Below are 17,909 nucleotides of genomic sequence, written 5' to 3' on the forward strand. Positions count from 1 at the left end.
GGCTAGATTTTTTTAACTCTCAAGAAGAACGAGACAAAAAGGGGGTAAAATCTCACATTCATCTTCTTACGCTCCTTAGATGAACAACTTTCACATGACAGTGAAGCTAATGGCATTCACTTGTCAGTGAAGCAGCAGCAACAAAAGAGAGAAAGGGGGGGATAAGGCAGTACAAGAGTGTCCTCCTACTCCCATCATCTTGCATTGCTGGTTATTTCTCAGGATTAACAGAGCTGGATGCATCAGAGCCACCTCTGATCATTGCAGTCCAATGCAATGACAAGCAACCAAAAAGCAGACTGGTGTTCAGGGGCGTTTCATGCCCATGTCCCCCTCTCCCCGTCTCCCCCTGCTAGAAGAGGGTTTTGCTTCTCCTCCCTTTCATCCCTCCCTCTTTTAAGAACTCTTCAGTGGCCAGAGCCTGTGTGCTAGCAGCTGGTGGGCTACAGGGCTGCTGTGGCCATGCAGGACTCCCTTGTGGCTCAGCTGTCTGCCAGAGAAGACAGGGATTTGTTCTGGGCGGTGGATCCCCCCAGATTTCCATACAAGCCTTGACATTCCTGTACGCAAGTGACATGTCTGCATCAGCGGGGACCACCGATGGGAGGAGACATGACGGTAACAAGCACCCTGGGCAAGCAAAATGCAATCCTGGGTAGGGCCTGAAGACATGAGGGGATTTCACAAATAAAGTAATCAGGATCTTGCATGGTCATTTCGCAACCCAGAAGACAGTCATCACCTACCTGCCTCCTTGCAAGAGAATGTTATTTTTCCCTGCAAGTTGTAAGGTTTAATAAAAGAGTTCTCCATACCAAAAAATGAATTGCTTCTGAAAAGCGGTAATGAGAGCCCAGAGTGCAAGCTCTTTCTCTGACGCATAGCTTGCTTTTGTGCAGGATTACTTAGCATTGCTGTTCTTCTCCTTGTCCTTACAAGCAGAGCAAGCAGTAGACTTAAGAAGATACATATTTTACTTGATTCAAGTTTGCTGGTAAAAGAATATATTCACTTTCAACAGCAAAGTCATTTCAAAAACAGGAGCTAAAATTAGACTGATTATTTTTTTCGTTCTCTCTCCCCTTTATGGCTTTTACAAGCAATTACCCACTTAATGTTTTGAAATTATACAAGAAACTTCAATAGCAAATTTTTTTCCTGCTACAGCTCCTTGACTGTGAAGCCTTAAAAGCTTTTCCGGAACACACAACAGCATGAGCAAATGAATTTGCCATTTTCATTCTCATTTTTTTTAAATGAATGGGAAGCAGCAGGATACGCGTTCATCATTAAACATTTTTTTTTTTAATTTCGTAATGGTGAAGCTAGCCTGTATGACAGCTCTAGAAACTGAAGGCAGGATTCTTGTTTGCACCACGGCCCTTCGCGTTGCTGTGGGAGCACTTTTAAAATAGCTGCGTGGGCTATTACGCCAACGCATCTCTTGAGCCTCTTCTTTCTTATGGCAGGGTGGGACACGTGGGGGGTGACAAATTTAGCATGCCTGCTCATGTGACTGGTCCACACGATGCACAACCCATACAAAGAGCTGGGCCACACAAGGAGCTGGGGCTCCTGTAATGCAGGGCTGCGGGAGGTGGTGAGCTAGAGCCACGTGGCCGTGCCACGGCATCCAGCCGGCGCCGGACCTGCACCCCCCTGGTCAGGCTGCATCCGCCCTGCGGACTCCCAGGGCGGGAGAGAGGCTGCTGGGCTGTGCCGCCTGCTTGCACGAGGCCCGAAGGGTGCAAGGAGAGAGCCAGCTGCGAGCATTTCACGCTTAAGAGCCCCACGCTGCCTGAGTGGTGTCGATGTGCCTCGGTGCAATGGGGATGGGCACGAGGTGCTGGTAAAAACTGAGGGCTGGGTTGCCAGCTCTTCTCCCACCACCTCCCCTGGGCTCTTGGTGTGCAACTTGGGGCACTGACCTTAGTGGGGGAGGCAAGACCAACCCTTCCCTCCTGCTCAAGTTGTCCCCCCGGAGGAGGGTTTTTGTTTGCTCCTTTCTGATCGTCACGCAGACGCCTACCTGCTAAGATCACGGCATCGGATTGCCACTGAGCCGGCAGCAGGTGTTTGGCTCTTATCACTTAGGAGTGAAAGGTGTTTCTTTTGACAACGAGCAATACCCATTTGAAGCAGCAGCTCTGCAGTCTGTAAATAAAAAGCAAAGGTTATGCACAACCAAGCCATCCAGCTGGGTCAGGGAGATTAATAAAACAACTCAGATTCTCCGTTCCGCTCCGAGTCTGGTCTTCACGCAGACAAGAGGCAGCATCAGTATCTTGTAAAGAAACACGTTCCTACCTCCATCCCCCACCCGCAGGACCCCTCCAAAATCCCCTGTGGCAGGCAGTGCCTTTGCTTCCACTCCTTCCTGACCCCTGACTACCTTTGCTACAGTCTGATAAGGCTCTGGAGAATAAAACATCTCAAACTCCCACATCTCACATTGCGCATCCCTGTTCTCATTCAGACTGAATCTTCTCTCAGGCCACAGTCCACTGCAACTTCCCGCTCCAGCATTTAACTCAGACTCTCTTTTTTCCTTATTTTACCATCCATTACCACAAAACCAACTTACACCCCCTTGTTAGATCAAGGCATTCATGAAATACTGCACACCCAGCTTCAGGAAGACACCTTCCTTAGGACCCTCATGCTTGAATTCATACAACGTTCTCCTCATCCTCCTTTTCGTTGCACCTGCAGGACATCATTTCTGTCCTCACCTGGTGTGAGGTCGGTCAGGATGTTTGCCCCGGAGCCGGCTGGATGGAGCAAAGGTCACCTCAGTTGAGGTCTTCAGCATCTGTCTAAACTGGAACCACCCTCTAGGTTTCTCACTAGCACAAGCTCTGATAAAACCCCTTCACAGCCTTTTTCGGCTGGGTCTGAGCAGGAGAGGAACTCACACAAATAAACATCTGTCTTCAACCTGTGCGGTGGGAGGGAAGGGGCTGGCGGGTTCCTCTAGATCTAGACCCAGCACTTTTGGAGTAAGAGATATTGAACTTGGTGAAATACCTAGAAGAACATGAGGAGGGAGGGAATCCATCCTGCAAAGCCCAAACCAGTACCAATCTCCTGCAGCCAGAAACACTCTCAATGGAGGAAATGGAAATACAGGAACACAGTTACTCCAGCAAACACGGCAGAGGCAGCAGTCTTAAACTGACCACGAGCACATCAGTATGCTGTGATTTCGGATTTCACAAAGGGTCCGTCTCACAGGAAGGCTCAGGTACCCGTGGCAACAGAGATCTCTGGATGCCTCTCAACCTTGTCACCACAAACGAACAAATAAGTAAATTAAATCAGACGCAGATAAGAAAGGTTTCGCCTTTCCCTCTCCTCTTTGTCCCAAACACTTCAGAATTGCTAGGAACCATGAAGAATAAAAGACAACTTCAGAAGAAAAACAAAGTTCCAAGAATCATCACAACTCGGATTTTTATTCAACAGTGAAGTTGAAGGGAAATATTATTTTTTCCCTTCAGGGCAAATGCTCCAAATGGAAATTAAGTAAAAATATTGTCCCCCAAAAGTACTTACAATGAGATTAGTTTTCATTAAATATATTTATTTGGCAAAATAAAAAAAATTAGAACCCGTACAAAAAAAATCCCTTGCAAATTTGTAACACTAGCAATGACAACAATGTAAACCTGGATGTTTGGCAGTTGTAACTAATTTGTGGAAATTACTGTTGAACTTTGGACCAAGAAAATGAAAATCACTTCGAATAGCAACAAGCCAATTTTAGAGGCAACTGAGGCTTAGGGAACGCTATAGGGATGGGACACACTAGTGGCTTCATACACAGTTTGTGCGAGTGATCTGCTAGTGTGGGGCTATTTAAGAGCTGGGAGGAAAAGAAGTTAAAAGCTGTTGCAGCATTGCAGCGTATGGTACAGCAAAAACCTGCAGACTTTCCATTCTGGGAGCCGATCAGTTGGGTGAAGGCTGGTGGCAAGAGTCGAGATGCAGTGGAAAGAATAATGACAGTGACGAATGGCGCGAGCACTGGGAAGCAGTTAACGACTTTCATCATCGCATTGGATTCAGTTGTGAGCAGACTCTTGGGAGTGTCTAGGGAAATCTTCTGCTTACAGTAGCTGCTTCTGCTCCCTACCTCCCTCCTCCTTCCAGTTAAAGCCTCTGCCCTGCCAAGTGGGTTTCACAGGCATGCAGTTTGATAACATCGTCCTTTAGTTAAGAATGTCTATTCCAGTATTAAAAATGTAAAAAAAGTCCTCGGGAGGGTGCTTCTTAGTGGCAGTCTTTGCCTTAAGCAAGGCCAACGGCCTGCAATTACAAGTTAATTAAAGCAATGTGGATTTGGATGAGCAATGGGGAAGATGGGAATGGGGAAGGGAGGGATGCAGGGAACAGGGAGGAATGCAAGTGTTTCTACACCCCTCCCCAAAGCCAAAATCCAAGGTGCACAAGTGGGTTTCTTTTTTCCTCACACTCTTCTTTTTTTTTTTTTAATATCTCTCCAGTTATAATATTTCCAGTTTCGAAGCACATTTCAGTGGCAGCCTCAGTTACAGTCATAAACAAAGTCGTAGTTGCTGGGCTCCTTTGGGATAGGTGGGGGAGCATCTGGGATCTGTATGTTTTCCAAGTCAAGGAGGCGTAGCTTTATCTCCATGCTGAGCAGCGTGTCTAAGTCGTTCCGTGTTAGATCACTCAACATATCCTTCCCAAGGAGGGCGTTCAGCCCGTCGGTCCATACACAATACTGCACAGAGAAAAGATAAAAACTATCATTAATAGACTTTCTGTACACAAACTGCTTGTCTGTCCTGGTCCTCTACAGTTACTGCTCCTGCATGGACTTAGGAAGAGACCTAAAATGAGGTTGATTCATTTTATTAGCTCGTATCATGAAGAAAGCATGTTCCACTGTATAGCTCAGAAAATGGACAAATAATTCCCTAAAAATGGGAAGAAATTGCAACATTTAGTTGTTTGATCGGTATCTCCTCCAAACTTCTTGCTGAATATTCTTCAATAGTTATGGGAGAAAGATGAATACCTAACTTAGATCAATGAACCTCTGGAGATTTCTCCTTCTCCCCCTCTCTTTCTCTTTCCCCAGTACTTACAGAAAGAGCCTGAATATCTTACACCAAACTTTTAATGCCAAGACAGCTAAGTTAGGTAAACTGAATCCCACCCAAATCCTTCTTGACTCTTTGTGTAAGAAATCGTGTATCAACTATCTAGTTTTAACATGGTTTGCTTTCCTATAGATTAAGTGGTATCAATTGACCTGCACAAAGATAGGCTCTCACTTACATATCTATGCCTACTTTACCACTATTTTACACAAAATAACATTGTGGAAACTACAGTCAATCAATGCTGTGTCTTTCATGAAAATTAAATGCCAAGCTACCTAGTGTAATTCTAAATGTCACAACTGCTGCACTGGCCTCTAAAACTCCTTCCTTATTGTTAACGTTTTCCTAACAGGAGATGCCATCTTTCCCAACAGCTGACAGCTTGAGATAAACATGGGCTGAATAACCATTTCAAATATGGAACAATCCCAAGGGAGATTGGTGATCTAGAGTCAGCTTCTATCAAATAAGTCCCTTCCCTTTATTACTACAAGCCATTTATTCAACTATGAACAGAAGTACTCAAATGCTATCATCTAAAAATAAAGATTTCAATCATGAACTTGTGTCCTAGTTTGCAAGAGAAAATTAAATCAACCATAACTGCATTTTTATCTTACAAATACTTCTGCTAGATTTCATGCCAAAAAATAGATTTTAAATTTAGCTGACCATTTGCTACACGATACCGCCAAGTTTAAAGATAGCCATGGCTGACTTCATCCTACAGCAGAAATGAGGATTATTTTTAAGGGAGAGAGAGAAAACCCCCTCTTGGGGTATGTCTTCATCCAGAAAAAGGGCATATTTTTAAAATAGGATGGTTAACACACTTCAACATCTAAAGTGAAATCTGACCCATTTAAGTCAGTAACAAAACAGTAGCAGAGCTAGAATTTCACCCAGGGTGTTGGTAAGCCAAGCCGCAACTTTATTATGAGATTAGCTACATAGAAGAGACTTCAGGGTTCAGGCTGTCCTGCTAACAAGTACTAAAGAAACAACTTAGCCAGCCTATTCCAGGCTCTCAAAGTGTGCCACTCAAGACTTTTAAAGCATGCAATTTTTGTGGAGTGTACACAGAACACCAGGAAAAGAAAGAAGCTATCCTGTAAACGTAATTAGTTTTGAACAGACTGTAATTTTTTATGATCGACTTGAAAGCTTTCTTTGGGAAAGTTTTCCCAGAATTCACTTTGAGGAAAGCAACAGAGAGGCAAAAGGCTCTGCTTAGGTTACAGAAGAGCAGAGCATCCATTCAACAGATGCAGCCCCTGACATAAATCGTCCATCACCTGCTCAGTAAGTACGGCCAGTGCTTTCTCTGGGGAGGAATCCCAGCGAGCCAGAAAGTAGAACTGCATTTCTCTCCTCTTCCAGATATAACTCATTCAGGGCCCACAGAAACCAAATTCTGGCCACAATTCAGATGAGTGCAATGGCCTGGAAAAGGGGCTTCCTCTCTAATCTCCATATTGGCACGTGCATCTAATTAAACTCCTGTACATTTTGAGCAGAGAGAAAAACAGAGGCATTCATTCAGAAGCTTTTTTCTTTTTAATATGCAAAACAGACTAAGAGCCACTGAAAAATTAATTTACTGCAGATTCATTTTCATAAAACTCCAATGAAACGTAATTATAGCCTCCCTCATCAGTTTCTCTGTCAAAAATCAAGGATAAGATTAATCCACCTTTTTGCTACGTAGTTGAAACCAGCTATTAGTATTTAAATGAAAAACAAATACGATGGAGTGATCTTACAGTGCTGAATCCTCTGGCTAGCAGTAAGCTCCAACAGATGGCTAAGGGTATTGCCAAACTTAAGTGTGTAAGAATGAGGTCCAAATCTCAATGATACTGGTTCAGTAATGAGATTTTATTAAAGAAATACCTTGGGAATCAAGACAGTGGGACCAGACAACCAGAAAGGTTGTGCAGGCTTCATCCATCTGGATGGAGCCCCGAGCAACCTGGTCTGAGCTCATTGCCGATCTGCTTTGAGCAGGAGGTCAGACTGGGGACAAGGTCACTTACAACCTGAATCATCCTATGATCCTTGTTCAATTTTTGTTTTTAGGACACACTCAATTCCCACATTCAGACCTCACTCTACAATCATGAGGACTCTAGAAGTGCTTGAAAAAAAACCTGGAAGTCTGACCTGAACTTGTCATGTACTAACATCATTCCTGGTGCTTCACACAAAGCTTTCTAAATCTTAAGATGTCACCCACCAAATCTCCCAAGCTGACAACACTGTTAAACTAGCACTTCTATTGACAAGCACCCTAGTTACGTTGGTGAAGCGTCATGGGCTTCGTAACATGCTACTTGCCTTTCCTTGTGGGTGCTTCCTCTGAACATTTGCACTTTTTGCTTTAATTACAACTCACTCTTCTGTAGGCCATGGAAAAGTACAGAGGGAGTGAGATGCCCTTTTGAAAACATTCATTTGGGAACTGTCAAGTAGCAGCACAGACTGCTGCCTCTGGCTGTTTTTTGGAACATATTAATTCTGTTTGTAAGAAGCTGGACAAGATTAAAAAGAAATAAAATAATAGGTGTGTTATCACATTTACGAGCAATTGGGTAAGTGCATCTCACAATGCTACTGCCCATCAGTGGGGTGCAGTAGCAGTTTTTGAACATTTAGACCATTAAAATACACTTGTAGCCATAGGTTACATTTGAGATACAAGTGGCTGAAAAATCTATCGATTTTCATGACCATTTGCTCTTATGAGCTGAAATAGACTAGAATTCAGTTTCTGGAGACTTTATATCAGAAAGCATCTAGCGTATGTTCAGTTCAGAGGATGAAGACAATCATGCGTTGCTTACACCTACAGCTCTAATGGCACATTATGCCTGGGATCCTATCGCTGCTTTCTTAGACCAAAACTGACCAGCAAATATTTCCTCTGGAATGAACATACTTGAAAATGACACTCAAATATTAATCCCCAGGAAAATCCAAATGGGCATAACTTAATTTTGTCTCCTAAAATGAACGTATATTTGAAGGTTTTAATACAGAATTGCAAATGTTGAAGCTGTGTAACTAAATACACTTCACTTGTAATGCAATTTCATGCACTTTAATAACACTACAGTATAACGCAGCTTAATGCAATCTTCTGTGTTTCATCATCTTAACACAGTGTCCTGTACTGAGAGCAAATGTGATACCACAAGATAAGTGTGCAAATGGAACACCAACTCTTGTTGCTTTAGAAATAAGAAGGAAAAACTTTATTCCTTCTTTATTTTTTACTATAGTGCATTCTGCTAAATCTTTACTTGGAAGTTCTTTGAGAGAAAGACATCCAATGCTTCCGCATAATTAGGTAAATTAGTTCCATCACCTTCCAAAAGGCAGTGATGTTGTCTATTTCCTTGTGTTTTCAAGAAAGACAAGGGCGCAGGGAGGCGGCTGTCATTCTGCTTTGGCTATCGATACTTACACTGTCTTCATACAAGTGAGACCTATTGCAAAACAACCCCTTGTGAAGATGCAATAGAGAGGACCTTCTAGGATCACCTGTCATGAATGGTCTTAAGCAATGTGAAACTACAAATAAGTGGATATGCTATTCTGGAGAACACAAGTCTTTGGCTGAAATTGAGACCCAACCTCCGCTGATTACATTGCCATCATCAAGACGAGCCGAGGACGGCAGTGATTATTTAAGAGCTTGGCTGTAAAAATCTTCGGTGTTGAACTAAAGTTCACTAAAATGAACATGCAGCAAAAATCCTCCAGGGTAGACCAGACCAGGAGAAATCTTTACTACACCAGGAAATGGTGAGCAAGGTCTCTGGAAACGGTGAGGTCTGCCCAAGCTCTCTTCTTTCTCCTGCTTACGGTTCATATTTCAGTAGGCCTTAGAAATACTTATCTTGAACTTGGACGCCTACGTGCTCTATGATGTACAAATACAAAACACGGTCCTTCTGTGGCTCAGGATATGCATGAAAATTGCAGAAGGTCTTGCTCACATACTAATCCCTCTGTTTTCAGTTTGTTGTGAGACATGACAGAGGTTTAGATGGACCTGCACTCCGTGCCAGTATGACCATTCTTATGTTTGTATAAAGCTGGCTGCTGCCATAAAGCAACTTAGAGGGCTCCAGAGAAGTTTCTGTACTCTGAACTTGACTTACCTCATGTTTGTCTGGAGCAATGAAATTCAGCTGGCCACTCGAGTCATACAATATAGAGAAAGCAAGCTCTAGCACCTCCTGGAATACAAAGAAACATATATTAATGCTGCATGAGAGGGGCATTTATACATTTGGGTCTGTCTTTCTTTCCTACCACTTATTCTGCGAACCAAGTGGAAAAATAGGTTATGGCACTCTCCTGCCTGGCCAAAGCTGCAGCAGTACCAGATCATTGCAACAGACTGGCACAGCAAGAATCCCAACACAGATGCTTCAGTCAAAACAAACTCAACCTCCTCAGTGTAGACTGTAGCTCACTCGGTCATGGATTACTTTAGCATTTGAGTTTAGAGCTAGGCAATGGCGAGGACTAAAATCAATATAATCCATAATAGTACACTTGCAACAAACTCTTAACGAAGACCCATGGTTTCTTCAGTTTGTACAGATAAAACTTGCAAAGTTCTGCAAGGTTTGATTACTTGTGTCAAAAATCTTGCCAGGACAGTTGATCTCTGGTATATACTTATGTTCTTTTCACTGCTGGAAATCTATTAAATTATTAATTCTCAAGGGATTTCTGTCATTTTGTCTCTACCTGAACAAGAATCAGCAGTCTCAGTCAAACTGAACTATCTAGGTTACTTAGTCATAAAGACCCAAATGAATCTCGGGAAAGGAAAAAACGATAATCTTTTTCCCTTTGGCATTGAAGCTGGAATTTCAAAGGTGCCAAAGTGAATTCATTAAGCACTGACCTTCCCTAAGAGTCACCTGGACCTGGGTTCCTATGGGGAAACCTATCCAATTTGAATAAATAATGAACTTCCACTGGCTAGCAGTGTCAGTATGTAAAGATGTTGTGTTATCATGGTTAACTGCACACATCACTACAAGCGCCATTAAAAGGATTTTACAACCTGTAAGCTTGCTGATATGGATATAATAACTCTGTGGGAAAAAGACCCAGCTACAGAGGAGAGTGCTGACTCATAACTACTTTGATCTGTATCATATGTCCTGTTCTTTTTGCCTCCTGGCTTCCTGAGCCCCATAATACTGATCACCTTTGCTGACTCTCAGCTGACGACAGTCCCTACACTGCCAGCAGCGACACGAGCATGGCTTCTTAAATTTGCTACGCTAAGTTTTAAAGAATTGACTGCAGCGTATACATTGCTCTAGATTCCTACCCCTGATCTCCTGGTCTGAAACAGACACAGGCCTTTGGATTTCAGTAAGGGTTATTTCGTTTTTGAACTTGTGTGATTAAGAGCAGAGTCCAATTCATAAAACTTGCAATCCTTAGGGATAATCTTGGATAATCAGAGATCAGGCTTCTCATGGGAAATGCTTTTGGTTTCCTTGAGTTTCGTTATTAGGTTCAACTTGCTGTATTGCCAGGCCACAGGAGACAAGTCTGTGTCAAATCCCCACGGAACCTGCAGATACGAGTAGTGCTGGTGCACGCAGCAAACAAATGGCTCACATAGCCTTTTTGTGTTTTAGGCATGTCTCTCAGCCACACCTTATTAAGAGTGATGTCCCTCATTACAGAAACAAATTTACCTCTGCCCACGCAAACCCGGCATTATCTTCTCACAGAGTGTTATAAATTACTGACAGAACATGCCAAGTCATACAACTGAGGTTGTGAAAGTAAAATGTATCACTGAAAAAAGGGCTTGTACTGCTCTACTGTGATGTTCCTGAATTTCACGAAGGTCAACAACATTCCCATAGACTTGGCCCCTGTATATTTGTCCTTTGGGAAATTCCAAGGGATTGAAATTTTTGTTCATCTCAAAGAAAGGAAAAGGAGAGAAAAACCCTGCCTGAAAGAGGAATATCTCAGGGAGCCACGGGTTTGGTCATTCCCAGTCAGGCAGAGAATGAGAAAGGGCTACATTTAGGGCACCAGTCTTCCCTTAATGGGGGAAAGTGGGAGTCTGGCAGCCCTGGCTCCAGTTCAGCTTCTTTGCTGGCTGCACCGGCGACTAAAGGCTCAGGAATTACAGCTTCCAGGTGCCAGCGTCTCTGTCACCTCATGCACAGCAAACTGTCAAGGAAAATGGAAGCCTAAGGAGCTGGAGTTGCCAGCTGGCCCTCCACACTGATGGTGGTCTCAGTGGTCGAACTGGCTGACTTGTCAGGCACCCCCACCTGGTTTTGTTACATCCCCATCAATGACAGGCGATTTTGAGGAATCGGCAATTCCTAAAGGAAAACTGGCCAGTCTCTGTCAGCAGTCTGTGGCTTTCTCCTCCCTTTTCTGTCCTATTTCTCAACCTTTCTCAAAGTAATTTTCCACTCCAGCTTTTTCCACCAGTTTCTCTGGCACTCTGGTCTTTCTTCTCTCCCATTCCTTCCAACCTCCTCCCTTCCCTCTTTCTCCCTTTCCCTCTCTTTTCTCTCTTTTTTTCCTTCCAACGTCTCCCTTTCCCTCTTTCCAACCTTCTCCCTTCGTCTCCTCCCTTCCAACCTCCTCCTCCACCTCAATCTGCTGCGCTCACTCCCTTGACACCCCTGACTCTTTCTACCCTTGCACATTTGAGACCTCTGCCCTTCGCTAGATGCTTGTCAAAGGTAACAGTATTGGGACCCACAATGTGCCTCTCTTTTGAGCTTCACTGAAAACAGGGAACAAGAGACTCTGCTCTACTGGCTGGACACTTCCCACTCTGTGGTTTCAACTCTGCAGGGAAAGCTGTTGCAGGTGGTATGAGGGGAAACTTGCTCTCCCACGCCCAGAGCTTCTCTCCTGCAACCTCCGCTGGCCCCTCATGTGGGCCAGAGACAAGCTATTTTTGGTGAGGAGGCATTTTAGGTGCCTATGGCTGAGTGATCCCATGCAGCTGGAATGACCTCACTACTCTCTGCCTACTCTGTCATCTACAGCCTCAAAACAACCACATCTTTGCTGCAGGTTGAGACGACAGCCATGTTAAGTTTGCTTGCCAGAGCCAGAAGATCCCCCCCCGAGAACTATCTGTACCTGCAGTGGCAGGGAACTTGTTCAACAAACATGAAATAAAAGAGAAGAGAAGCTGCAGAAGAGGGAAGTGAGCAGAACCGTTTCTGCTGACTAAAAACGCACCAAGCCCGAAGCCTGCCACATCAGTAAATAAAGGGTGACAGAAGAACACTTAGAAATACATGGCAATGCTTATTCCAAATTCTTCTCTCATGCTTTGTTTTGAAGGTTGCAAAATTGAATATATTTCATTTCCTGGAGATGCATTAATATTACTTGAGAGTCAGAAATGAGGGCTTTAAAATTAAACCTAATTTAAAAACACAAGCAAGATGAACAACAATGGATTCAGGTCTGGTCCTATCAAGTCGTTCCAGCTTCACATGCATGCAAATTCCAATTCAGTTTAACTCTTATTTATTTCTAAATGGTCCCGCTGGAAGAATAACGGCCACGTGCTGGCAAATGAAGAGACGCTGAAGCCTTTGTTATGGACATTCTGCCAATTCCAGCTATGTTCATAGCAGTGGCATTCTGCCATTCAATTTTCTTTTCTGCCAATGAATAAACATTAAGGTAGCCATCACATATGTACAAAGAAAGCAGAGGATGAAAAGGCCTCTTAAAAAAATATATCACCAATTGTGAAATTTCAGGAAGTGAAAGGTTTCATAGATCAAACTCAGTCGAATTGCATTCTGTGTCTGGCTTTTCTTTTTTTTTGAATTTTCATTTCATTGTCCACATTAACCTGGTACTCCACAAACAATGATGTGTTATTCCTATGATGTCAGTTAAGTAGTTGCAATATTGCACATGACAGTTCGATTGCAATGACAACTAATTTCACAAATTCTGTGATTCTCAGGGGAAAACACAAGGAATCAAGGAAGGAAAAAAACCCACCAAAACTCCAAAATCCCCCACCACACCAGAAATAGTGAAAACATCATAATTATTATTGCCCAGATCACAAATGGAATGCTCCAGCTATGGATGCAGCCATGCTACCTATCAACTCCTGATCTTCACATGCTCACCCAGCAGTTTTATGCCAGTTCAAAGCAATTTTACCTGAGGAAATGGGGTGATGCTGACAGCTGGGGACAAACTCATCTGCAGCAGTGCTATTTAGCATTAAATACTATCTAGACATTACTGCTCCACAAAGATGACACATTTCCATCACTGCCACCCACTGCTTTCCTTCTTCTCATCTTCCCTTTTTGTGCGGACATATGAGTGCTAAGACAAGGAAGCACTAAAAATACTTTATATGCATCATATAAATGCCCCAGCCAACTGCTGTTGATGGTTCAGCTGTAATATGAGGTAGGAGTTGTATGCAGTCTATTGTGTGCGCGTGTGTTAGTGTCCTGATTCAGAAATTCAACAAGGAAAAATACTCCTGGGATTTTTTTCCTGGGTTGGCTTGACTTTTTCATTTCCAACCATGTAAGGCCAATGCTGAAAGGAGATGGCGGTATCCTGATAGACTTAGAGCAACTCGTGTATGTGAAACACATGCAAGGAATACTCGAGGTGCTCTGCGTATCTGCATATAGTTAAGGAAAGAAAAGTTGCAGCTATGAAGCTGCAACAGTTGTGTGATGTAGTTTTGACAGTGCCTTTTCATTTTCTGTGGTTCCTATCAGAACTTTTTTTCCAGTATTTATTAGAAGACTAAATGCATGCGTATTTTTAAAATGCTGAAGCAGGAACTTTTAACTTTACTATTTTGTCCATCAAAATATCTTTCTAGTTGGACCCCAAATTTCTCAGCTTCAGGTAACTAGAAATTCTGATTCAAATCCCCTGATCTGGTTCCCAGACCTCAGGGTGTGGTTCTAGAACATCGTTAGAGTCTCAGTCCTTCTCCTAAGGTCAGAGAGCACGACCTGATGGAAAACTTGTAAACATATCTCATACAATATGGCATGAAGACCATCACTACCAAAGATGTCATACTTTGCTAGCAACTCAATTTCTTCTTGCTGTAGTGGCAGTTCTTACTAACAAAAACTCTGCAAGATTCTGGCACTGTACTATTTGAGTCCTACTGTCAGTTCACAGCTCTTGATCTGAAACTCTAAAAGGCAGCATAAATCTAATTTAAGCTGACCATTGTCTCCTACACATTTTTTCCCAAATGCACCGCTGAACACATCTTTATACACCTCATTAATTGCCTAGCATTTACCTTACATCCTTTTGGTGGCAGTTGTTTTTCTACCTGACTGGACCTGAAGTTACCATCAGCTGGATATTAGCTGCAAATTTGGCATGTGCCAGTGTTCACTAAATGTGGGCTCATCAGAGAATACAGCTGGAACAAACTAGTTATTTATCAGAGACAATATAGGAGTAGGTACCAACAATCATTGCTGCTCTGCTCTGTAGCAGCAGTCAAAACTGCTTTCCTTTAGAGGTAGAAGACACCACTACTAAAGACTATCCTAATGTGCTCTGGGCATATCACAATGCACATCTGCTGTGAAATCTGAGTAAAGGAGTGTAGACTGTCCTAATAATTTAACTGAAATGGTCTGAGGTGAAAACAAAGTGTGTGTGCATACACAGAAAAGTGGCAGGCTGGAATGAAAAATACTTGTATTACTTCAGGGAAGGTCAAGTTGACAAGCTTTGTATTCTGCAGGGTGTGTGTTCGTAACAATTTGAGAACCATACCTTGTTTTGTTTAAGAGCTCCTTTCTCCTTCATGTGAGGGCAGTCTTTCCCAGTCACAACAGCTTTTATATCTGCCACTGGCACTGCATTAAAAAGAAACAAAAGCAAAAAACCAAAAAATGAGTTATAACCAAGGTGTGTAAAAGCTACAGAGTCTAAAAAAAGGCAAGACTAATGCGTTAAAACTGCCACCTCCTTTGCCATTTCCAGCCTGTAGTAACAAAGAAAATGGGAAGAAAACAACTAAAAGAGGAACCCGTGAGTCTTGACAAAATTTCAGGCTTCTGGATAAAAATCTGAGTATGCTTTTTCTTGCCTGTTGAGACTACTTTGGGTGAGAGTGTTTCATATAGATGTGTACCTGTCTCTGGGCAGTTTTTATGTGTACTTGTGTATCTAGAAAATGCATACTGTTTTCTGCCTTACTAAGGTAATATGCCTCACTGGTTGTTGCTCTTTCCTAGGCATCCAGGTAAAGTCTCTGCTGGAGAGAGGATGCTGGGCGAGTTGGATCCTACCTCACTCGATGCTGTTGTCCTTCTGTTAATGCCTGTATGAATTTGTCATAGTTTTCTATTTCACTCGGATCAGCAGTTTAGTCACTTTCTGGTATTAACAGGAATAAGGACTACTAAGGCTTCTAGTGACCCATTCCAATTGCTTTAAAATGTGAAATGATCAGAAATCATTAAAAAAAAAAAAAAAAAGGTAAGAAAAAAGTATTGGAAGCTGCTGCCACTCAGACTCACTCACAGAGTGAGGTCACCAAAACATAAATTTCTCCGAGTTTCAAGTGGAAGTCAATTTTCCAATGGTAATTACGTTATGGAGAATCTATATGCTCCACAATACAATATGGTCAGTCAGTGACAGTTTCTACAATCTATAAATAATCCATTATCCTTGTGGCTGTGGAAAAGCATCATATATATGGAACAGCATAATAATATGGAAGTCTGTTACTGCCCAGTTCTTTACAAACTCTAATGGAAATACTGGAGAGGAGAAATGCATTTTCTCTTCTACTGGGTACAGCAACACTATGTATTTTATTACAGATTACCTCAGCACTATGGTCAAATGGATAGCGTGAGATATAATAGACATTTTTAAAGGACTTTCTTTGCATGGAAAACTAAAAGAAATGGAACTTATTTGGCTCTTCACTATTCAACCTCTTCTGCCTTTAGTCTCAGCATTTCATGCTGTGGCCCTGCTGACTTCAAGAAGAGGTATTATTTTTGAGAGGAGAGAGCAAGCTAGGACAAACTGGGAAGTAAAGGAGACACTGAACTGCAACTATGGTATAAAGTTCTTCTTAAGAAGAAAGAGTTCCTGCCATTTGCTGAAGATGCTCAGAAAAACAATTTCTCTGATTTCATAAGGAGGGGTTTTCTCAAGTTAGATCTCTCAGCTATGCAGGCTTTTCTCCAGGTTTCACACACTCAATCTCTGTGATCTGGAATACAGTTACTATGGCAGGTCCCAGACTGATGTGACATCCTGATCTTTATTTATCTGGAACTTGGTCTCTTCCTTGCTTTGGAAAAATAGAATCAAAGATTTCAGGTGGTATCGGAAGCTGACTACAAGATGCTGGAGGGTGTGAGCAGAGGTGTGATGTGCTCACAACAGATAAAGCCCTGAGAAAGAGGGCAGCTGTTTTCTGTCCCAGCTGGGGTCTCCACAGCTTGTTAACTCTGCTAGCCTGAAGAGAGGGGTGACATTCACAGAAGTGAAAAGGTTAAAAACCCCCACATTTATTTTTTGCGAGACACACTAGTTATCCAAGCTTGGCAAGGAGTACACAAAATGCCCTATGCTGCTTCTCTTGGTCCTCCATTTTCTTACCCACCTATTCTGTTTCATCTGTTGACCTGCTCCCACATGCTGACAATCTGGTCATCACATTCACACCTTAAGAGTTCAAAATTCAGTATAAGTCTATACAAAGAACACCATAATATTTCTGGAAAATATTCTGTAAAATTCCCAAGCCAGTTTGGCCTGACATGTTTCAAACAATAGTGCCACAATAATCTTGTATCTTGCAATATTCTCAACTCTGTTTAATTAAACTCTAATGTGGCTGGCACTCATATCCTTCATTGCCTGAAAACCTAAGATATTGATGAAATAAGCATATCTTTCTCAAACTGCATTAGTATCTGCTCTGCCGACAGGCATGAGCTGGGAACATGTGGGTCTGGCCCCGTGGTTCCTGAAGTAGGAGCCTTCTGTGCCCATGGGATCCTGGCATTCCCGAGTAGGCTCAGGAGCCTACGGAAAATGCAAATGTAAAATGAAGCTTGCAGTCAGGGCCAGGGGTTTAAGTGTGGAAGTGTGCTCAAAGCAAACAAATCTGGGAACTGCTGGTCTCATGACTGTGCCTGCAGTTCCAGTGTGACCTTGTTTCTTCTTCTGTCATTCTGACGCTGCTGTTAACATTCAAGGGCTATTTCTCTAAGCCTCATCCAAAAAACCAGCCTCTTCCAGTGCCAATGCAGCAATGTGAACCCCTGTCCTACATTCTGCCAAAACTGCAGTAAGAGTGTGAAACATCCTTGAGGCAATCTGCAAAGCAATGAAAACAAGGGAACGTGACTGTGAACTACCAGGGCCCCAGCATCAGACAGGCTCTTCCTTTTTGCCTCCCAGACTGTGTCTGGGAGCACTTAGAAATTTTAAAAGGTGCTGCCTGGAGACAGGTTGGGGGAGAAGAAAAGAGAAACAATTCTTTGTTTTACTAATATACAGGAAAGTTTAAATCAATAGTTTTCTCCTTTCTCAATTTTCAGGCTGGAGAAATTTCCAGGGTCTGAAAAATGAGTCTTTCTGCTATTCCATGAAAGAAGTGGAGCTACCAACTGGAATACTTGTACAAACGTGTTTAATTTAATAATGCCAAGAACGGCATTTATTACTAATAGAGGTTCAGAAAAGAACAAA

General features: G+C 42.7%; 1 protein-coding gene across 3 annotated transcripts in view; it reads right to left on the reverse strand.

Moving 5' to 3' along the window:
- Nucleotides 1–3,506: 3,506 nt before the first annotated feature.
- The window catches only part of ELMO1 (engulfment and cell motility 1), a 310,449-nt gene continuing 296,046 nt past the window's right edge, over nucleotides 3,507–17,909 (reverse strand). For all 3 annotated transcript variants that reach the window (XM_082337795.1, XM_082337794.1, XM_082337796.1), the window contains 3 exons: nucleotides 14,961–15,043; nucleotides 9,299–9,376; nucleotides 3,507–4,747 (listed from right to left, as the gene is read on the reverse strand). In XM_082337795.1, the coding sequence (XP_082193921.1) occupies nucleotides 4,547–4,747; nucleotides 9,299–9,376; nucleotides 14,961–15,043 (362 nt within the window). In that variant the 3' untranslated portion in view covers nucleotides 3,507–4,546. The remainder of the gene's footprint in view (nucleotides 4,748–9,298; nucleotides 9,377–14,960; nucleotides 15,044–17,909) is intronic.

This window comes from Platalea leucorodia (assembly GCF_965183815.1).
Source record: "Platalea leucorodia genome assembly, chromosome: 1".
Classification (NCBI taxonomy): Eukaryota; Metazoa; Chordata; class Aves; order Pelecaniformes; family Threskiornithidae; genus Platalea; species Platalea leucorodia.